We start from the raw sequence: 7,986 nt of genomic DNA, 5'->3' as shown, positions 1-7,986 counted from the left end.
GGTGTGTGGGAGAATAAAAAACACCACACATGCTCTCTCTCCCGTCTCTAAAGCCTGAATAATTTATTCAGATAAACCTTGGGAACTTTCTCAAACATCACAGTATATTAGTGTACAATTAAGGACAACTTCAGAAATCATGCTTTTGGTGCAAAGGAAAAATTCAGTGGTAAATGACACAAGATGCTTTTCATTACTTCAAAGCAGCGTGATTGACAATAAACTTAAATATTATCAGGATTAAGAACTGTATGGAATTTGTGTTTAGTTTTGAAAAACTCTGGATTGCTGACAGCTGTCACAATTAAAAACATTCTTGTCTGAAGAATACCGTTCACCAGTGTATTTGTAAGAGAACTGTGTGTCCTGAGTTTCCGTGGAAGCACCTTCCACAGAAGAAATGCATTACAGTATCACAGCAGACAGTAAATCAGTGACTTGGTTCCAGCCTCTGTTTTCCTGATGACAGTATTTAACTGTTCTTAAAATTCTGCTTCAAAACAGGTGTCCACCTCTGGTTTTCAGAGATCTCATTACAGGATATTAACCATGTGGGAAGAGGGGTAAATTTTCCTCAGGATTCACGCTTTTCTATTGGCTTATCAACGTACGGAGTGTTGTCCTGTAGAAGATCTTTCCTGGGTATGAGCACTGTAATAGAAAGAAAAACCTGTAAGATTTTGACCTTACGGAAAATACTATTTAAAATTCTAGAGTCGTCTTTACATTTATGAACAAAAAAATCAGGCCAGCACAAAAAATCCACATATGAGAATCTGAAACTTGTGGTAAGCATAAAAGCACCATCATGGTATCCAGCCAAAACAAAATTATATTAAGATTTTTACCTTCTGCTGGTCAGAATATTGCCTTCCCATTTTTCCTTTCAAAAGCACAGAAAATATTTTAATAGCATTAAGAATCAAAAAAAAAAAAAGAACATTGCAGTAACTTTTAGCAAAAGAGAGAATGGCCATTTTATCATGCCTGAGTCAGATTATGTTTACTTCAAAAAATTACTACTAATCTTGAATTAGCCCTCTCCCACAATGTCCTGGCATCTGATCTGCAATATTAATCTTGGCACACCTGTGTTAAAGGCCAACAGGAAAAGAAGGCATCAAATGAAATTTATGGCCACTGTATCATCACAGAAAGGCAGCGTGTGAGGGTTTGTCTAATTATACACAATTTTAATCTCTTCCTGACTCTTAAGTTCTTGCCATCTAGCTCTTCAGAAATCAGCTTGTCCTTCCTTAGGAAGGGGTTATGTCATGTCAGATTTGCTCCAGCAGCAAAAACCTAGAGCACGAGCACCTGAAATCATAATGCTCTACTTTGACTAGGTTGGACTTCTGGAAGGTACAGAAAACCTGTAAAACTGTGCGTGTTCGTGTGCCTGTGTGTGTAACGAGTAACATTCTGTCTGAAGTGCGTTGATATCTCCTATCATATCAGACAGAAAACTGACTTCCGTGAAGGTACGTTCCTTTTTCATCTGCATACTGGTACTGATGCATTTAGTAAGTTTCTGAGAGCCTTAAATAAAATTTCAATTGCATTTCTCTTACATAAAATACTTGTGAGTAAATTTATGACAAAACATGTTGATCTACACAGCTGGAACAGGTACATGAAGTAGAAATAAAAAAATCCCCTCAACCCAGAACTGGATATAAAGTATTGAAAACAGAAGCCCAAACAAATAAAGATCGAAAGAAGAATTTTTACCTTCCTTTTCAAAGCTAAGTTTTGAACATACGTACTACCAACACATGCAGTCAAAATCAGCAGAACATGCTGCATGTGTGGTATATTACTAAAATGTAAGCTCTCCTGGTATCAGACTAATCTGAAATTAAAGTGAAATGAATGGAATCAAGACATTTGTCTGAGTAATGTAACTCAGACTGAAACATAAAACACAAGTCAGGAAAACTGGCTAATATAACTAACAAGCTCCTAATTGAAATTGTCTTTTCTTTAGTAAGAAAACTTCAGCCCAATTTCTTTTCCTTTTTTTTTTTTTTTTTTAAGATTTACCAGTGAATCCCAGCATGACTATACACCACTACAACTGAGATTCTTCTTAAAGAATCACACCACCCTGTGCACTGCTTCTACAACAGCACAGAATACATTCATTTAATGAGGGAAAATACTCCCCTTACCAAGATTTGTTCTCACTGTCTAAGACAGTGGCTTTCTCTTTTCAGATATTAAATAGTTATGTCAGAGATGCAGGATTGAACAAAACAAAACAAAACCCCACCGGGTGTAGCTAAAATGGGTATTACCAGGTACAGTAAAAAAAGAGGCAAAAGATTTTGACAGTAACTCGCTTAATGAAACCAGTGTAGCAGTAAGTTTTAGCTAGTTTACCTAAATGTTAACCAACATTTAACCTAGTTTCTTTTTTCTCTGCTCTTCTTTCATACAACATAGCAACTGATCACTTCAATCTTTTTTTGGGCAGGGTGCGCAACGGCTTGGGATGAAGCAAGAACATAATAGTAATTTAAATACAGCCCAAATATTAAGTATTTTACAACATTTTCTTTTATTTCAATAGGCCAATATACTTTCCTTTACAGCAATGTAAACCTTCACCTACAAGGTTTCCGAAACAAATATGTAGCATCTAAGATGAAGCACTTCGAAAAGTAAACATCTCAACTGAGATCACTTATCTGTCTACAAAGAGCAAGCACCTTAGGGCTGCACTTCCTTTTTGTTTATTTGTGTGTGTGTGTTAATAAATCTGCTCCAAGCCTCTCATTTAATAAAAGATGATACCCTAAAAGCAATGGGGAAGCTAACTGTAATTCTGTAATTACAGTTCACACTGTAAGTTACCACAGAGCCATAAAGATTAAAGATCAAAACCATTGGTTTTGTTCTGCAAAAACCTTCTTATTCAAAGCTGTACTGGAATTGAGTATCTGTTCAGCACGCTACCTCAGCAGACTCACAGACCCACACAGGCATTTCCACAACAAACTTCCCATGAGAAACTTGGCTTCTAGGTGCCAAAAAGCAAAGGCAAGTGAGAGTATTTTCACCATATACATGCACAAGACATTTGGAGGGGGCACAGCCGCTGACCCCACCTGACCAAAGGGATATTCCATACCATTTGAAATCATGCTCTGCAATAAAGGCTGGGAGAAGAAGGAGGAAGCGGGGAAAGTTTGCAGTGATGGAGCTTGTCTTCCCATGTAACTGTTATGCGAGATGTAGCCCTGATTTCCTGGGGACGGCTCTAAACACCTGCCTGCTGACAGGAAGTACTGAATGTATTCCTCACTTTGCTTTGCTTGCGAGCGTAGCTTTTGCTTTACCTATTAAACTGTCTTCATCTCCACTCACAAGTTTTCTTATTTTCACCCTTCCAATTCTCTCTCCCATCCCACTGCTGGGGGAGTGAGCGAGTGGCTGCACGGTGCTTAGTTGCTGCACGGTGCTTAGTTGCTGGCTGGGGTTAAACCACCTAGCCACAGATTCAATGGAAAGTTGAAGTCCCACTTCCAACTTTTCCCCTCTTTTTATTATCAGACAACTTTTCTTTAGAAACAAAAAAGGACAGGAACAGTAGGGTGATATATTCAAGGAAATGGAGCAGCAGCGGAAACCATACCCATTTATAGGTACAATTTCACCTGCTGTACTGACCATACTATCAAAATATGGTGACTCCCTAAAAATCATCTCCCTAAAAATCCTGAATTTCTGGTTTCAGAGATTTTCTAATGGCAAACTCTGTGCTACCAGTGACATTAATAATATCATAAAAACCACACCAGAACTGCCTAGTTCAGAGAGCTATCTAATCAAAGCTGGATTCTTAGGAAAGATGCAAATGCATTAGAAGCCAAGAATGCTCAAAGCTCAAAGAATGGCACTTAGGAATAATGTTCTGTTACTGACCAATTTCCCATGGTATGGAGGTCTGTATATTCCTTCTGTCTATTTGCTTTTACACTTTCACTACAGTATCAAGTTAAGAATCAAATTTGATCTTCTGCTTTTTTGGATTTTGAGTAATACTTTCTGCTTCTGGCCACAAAGATTTTTCATTGCCATGACCTTTAAGAATTATTTATTATGTAAAATAAAAATGGTAATTTTTTTTCTTAGCTTTGACTGTAAATTCCAATTTCACTGAGTGTTCTTTACATTTTAATCATGCCAGGGCAAATGAGAATATCTATCCATTCTATACATTTTTTAATACTGATCATCCTTATTTTGTGAACTTTTATCATGATACATGATACATCATGATACTCTTTTCTTTTCTGAGCATTCCTCATCTTTTAATTGGTGATTCATTACATTATCAACACTAAATATTTCTCACTATATATTATATACATATATTCCAAACACACACAAACCAGACAGTTCTCAGACTGTAATGGCTGTTTCAAGATCACTGTTTTGTTCTTACTGTAGTAAGATCAATCACAGAGTGAGAAGCAAAGCTTAGACCTATCCAGAACAGGGGAAAAAAAAAAAAAAAAAATAATGGGCAGGAGACTGACAGTGGCACCCTTTGCATTCATAAGCAGGTCAAATGCATCCTATGTACAGATGCACTCCAGATTTTTTGCTGCAGAACAAAGTCTTCCTGGCCAGTACTAGGCTCTGGAAGACCTTCTCCTTCTACGCTAACCTCATTACCACCATTTCTCTAAGAGTCTGTAAAATAAGGAAGACTGCAATTCTACCACTTTTTGTTTAAAGAGATTTTAAAGGAGACAGCATTAAAGTTCTGCTACACTTAAAATGGATTATCACCACTACTGCCCCCTTGTCTGCTGACAATTTCACTGTAAAAGAGTATCTGATTGCTCAGAGAAGATCTCCACTTTGTAAAACCTTGTTGACTACTCCCAGTCCCCATTATGTTCTTAGAACGTTTGGAAACACCTTCCAGGATCAGCTCAACCACCTTTCCATGGATCAAGGTGGCGCTGACCATTTTCCCAGATCCACCCCCTTGTCCTTCTTGAAAGGAGGTGTGACATTTGGTTTCTTTCAGTCCTCAGGGAACTCCCCGAATCACCGTGACCTTTCAAAGATGATTGAGAGTGGCCTCGCAATGATATCAGCCAGCTCACTCACCACCCATGGGTGCATCACATCAGGTCCCATGGATTTCTGTATGCTCCATCTGTCCAAATGTTCCCTAGCCTTTTCTTCCTCTACCAAAAGCAAGTCATCCTCACTCCAGACATTCCCAATTGTCTGAGGCCCATGAAAGCAAACCTTAGCAGTAAGGACTGAGGTGAAGAAGGTACTGAGTACCTTCGTTACCAGGTCACCTGCCCTATGCAGCTGTGGGCTCACACTTTCTCTCCTCTTTCTCTGCTGCCGATATACCTGCAGAAGTCGTTCTTGCTGTCCTTCACATTCCTTGTCAAGATCAACTCTGAGTGGGCTCTAGCTGACCTAATCCTGTCCCTACACATCCACACAGATTGGAATATATATTTGTACCTGAACGTGAATTCATGGGGCTTTTGCAAGGAAAATGCTGCCTTACAATCCCTGCTAGAGTTCTCTGAACAGTTCTTGAGGGGCTGCCACAACACGCCTGGATTCCCAGAAGTCCCTCAGCAAACACTTTTTAGAAAACAGCAGCCTTAGTACAACAGAAGGTCTTGCAGAGGTAAGTCACTGGTTAAACTGTAGGAAGTGAACAACAAATGAAATGCTCTCTCAGTGGAGGGATGTCAAAGGTGGAGTTCTAGAGGTACTTTTGTCGGCATCTGTGTTGTTCAATGTACTTTTAAGTAACCTGGAAAAGAATCTTTTTTAACTATATCATCATATATTCTTCAAGAAAATGACTTACTGTAAGGAATGGCAGCTTAAGACTTAATGATTGAGTAACCAGTAAAATGACAGTCAAAAATTACATGTAGAGACATGCAATGTACACAGGTAAAGAAAAAAAAAAAACCACTTAACTCCACAAAGAAAGTGATAGGTTCAAAACTGACTACGACCATTGAGATGAGTTTAATGAACAAAAGAAAATTTTGTAAAATAAATAAATCTGTGTACACAGCAGCCAAAAAAGAAATTTAGAATTAGGAATGATTAGGAAACCAATTGAGAATGAACAAGTAAACATCACTGTGCCATTGTTGTGTGTATAAATACCTGGTTTGCCCCTAGCTTGATGCCTGTGCTCAGTTCTGATTGAAAGTGCTCTTAAACATGTTGAAAGATACGGTAGAATTGAAATGGCTTCAGAGAACAGCAGCAGAATGATCACAGGCACTCACCCATGTTTCATAGAGGAACTGCTCCATGGTGGGGGGCAGTAATGAAAGGTGGGCAAATAAGGGTCTTAAGAACTCATGAACAGTTTGGCAAAAATGGATAGTAACTGAAGAGCAGAACCAGATTCAAAATGACAGCAAGCTGTTCTCCAGAAAAATCAGATTAAATTCTTTGTCAAAGGTTCCTGGATGCAGGAAGTTTGCACAGGTTGAAAGGAACAAGTTCACAAGAGAGAAACCCTCTGAGGGTAAGGAAAACAGAAACCATCCCTAGCTCAGGAAGTGCTGCAGGTGTAAACAGCTGGAAGATGTGAAAGGACCCTTACTCTGTCCTACTCTGCTATCATCTGCCTAGGATCACTGTGGAAGACTCTACACTGGTCTAGACGTATCTTTGGCCTTGATCAAATTGACTGGTCTAAAGTGAAATGCTTTACCAAATCTACAACTGAAAATAGTTACAAAGCTTTACAAACCCACTAAACAGAAGTGAGAGGAAACAATGTACACAGATGAAGGCTTCTCCCATTCTTTACCACATACTTGAATGCTGAATGTACTGCTTCTCTTGTGTTTGACTGCAAGATAGAACAACTTTCAGAATTTGATAGGCTCTGCATCAAGGCCATCATTGTGTCACAAATCTTCAAGGCATAACCTGCAACTTAAAGTGTTAAAGTACAAGGTTTTGGGGAAGAACAGTCAATCCTCAAAGAAAAAGCTATTCTATGGATAGTGTACATACTGCATTTGCTAATTCTCCTCAGGCAGCTTTTACCTATTTGGTAGAGCAAGCACCGACAGATACTGCAGCTACTGCATTTAGAGACATACACTGACTGACCAGCCAATACATGTATGCTGAGCTGCCACCTAATTGCTGTCACTCCTAACAGTCAAGGTAAGTTATAACTTCTCTCAATGAGAGATTACATGTAGTCACTACCTCTTTTCTACCAGACTCCGTTTTTATCAAAATATCTATTGTGAAACACTGCTTTCAAAATCTCAACCAGTCCCAGATACTGACATTTGTCAACAGGCTTAAATTAAGGGTTTGGGCAGAGAAATGACAGAGAGACAGACTTTACTCTCTATCCCTTTACTTAGTTTTCAAGTTTGATATTTATTTAGTGAACAACACTTTAAAACATCTTTTTTACATGCAGCTTTACTCACATATTTTGTTGGAATCTGTGTGAACTGCCTGAATAACAGAAGTTCTGAGAATCACTTCAACATCTGTAGCTATTTTCAGAAGCTAGTAAAAAGGAAAAAAAAAACAAGCAACACAACAGAGTAATTTAAATTATATGTAATTTCTGTAATTATTTCTGAAGATATTTTTCGTACTAGACAGTTTTTCAAATAATAAAGCCAGTCAGTTCTATTATTCAGTTAGTTGTGTGCTGTCTATGCTTCTCCTTTGGGGAAAGGAACAGAATAACCTAGAATAACTTACAGGTTGATATATAAGTCACTTTGACACACGCCTTTAGAGGAAGGAAACTTCTGCTGAGCAACATACAGCAGTACAAAATCTATATACCCAATTTAAACTGCAAACTAGTAAGACAGAATGCAACTACCAAAACCAAGTAGTAGTTTCCCCATGATCAAATACATTGGAGAATGCCTTAATAACACCTGACTACCCCTAATGAAAAGGAAATCTGGTTCTGTTAACATTCCT

At 38.4% G+C, this 7,986-nt stretch overlaps 1 protein-coding gene across 1 annotated transcript in view; it reads right to left on the bottom strand.

The window, feature by feature from the left end:
- Positions 1-574: 574 nt before the first annotated feature.
- LYRM7 (LYR motif containing 7) overlaps positions 575-7,986 on the bottom strand; it is a gene marked incomplete at its 5' end in the record, with an annotated part of 10,215 nt that continues 2,803 nt past the window's right edge. The window contains 2 exon segments of the mRNA XM_010133670.1: positions 575-651; positions 7,473-7,554. Of these exon segments, the coding sequence (XP_010131972.1) occupies positions 575-651; positions 7,473-7,554 (159 nt within the window).

The sequence above is a fragment of the Buceros rhinoceros genome, unplaced genomic scaffold (assembly GCF_000710305.1).
Source record: "Buceros rhinoceros silvestris isolate BGI_N320 unplaced genomic scaffold, ASM71030v1 scaffold7343, whole genome shotgun sequence".
NCBI lineage: Eukaryota > Metazoa > Chordata > Aves > Bucerotiformes > Bucerotidae > Buceros > Buceros rhinoceros.
This window is presented reverse-complemented; position numbering and strand designations above follow the sequence as displayed.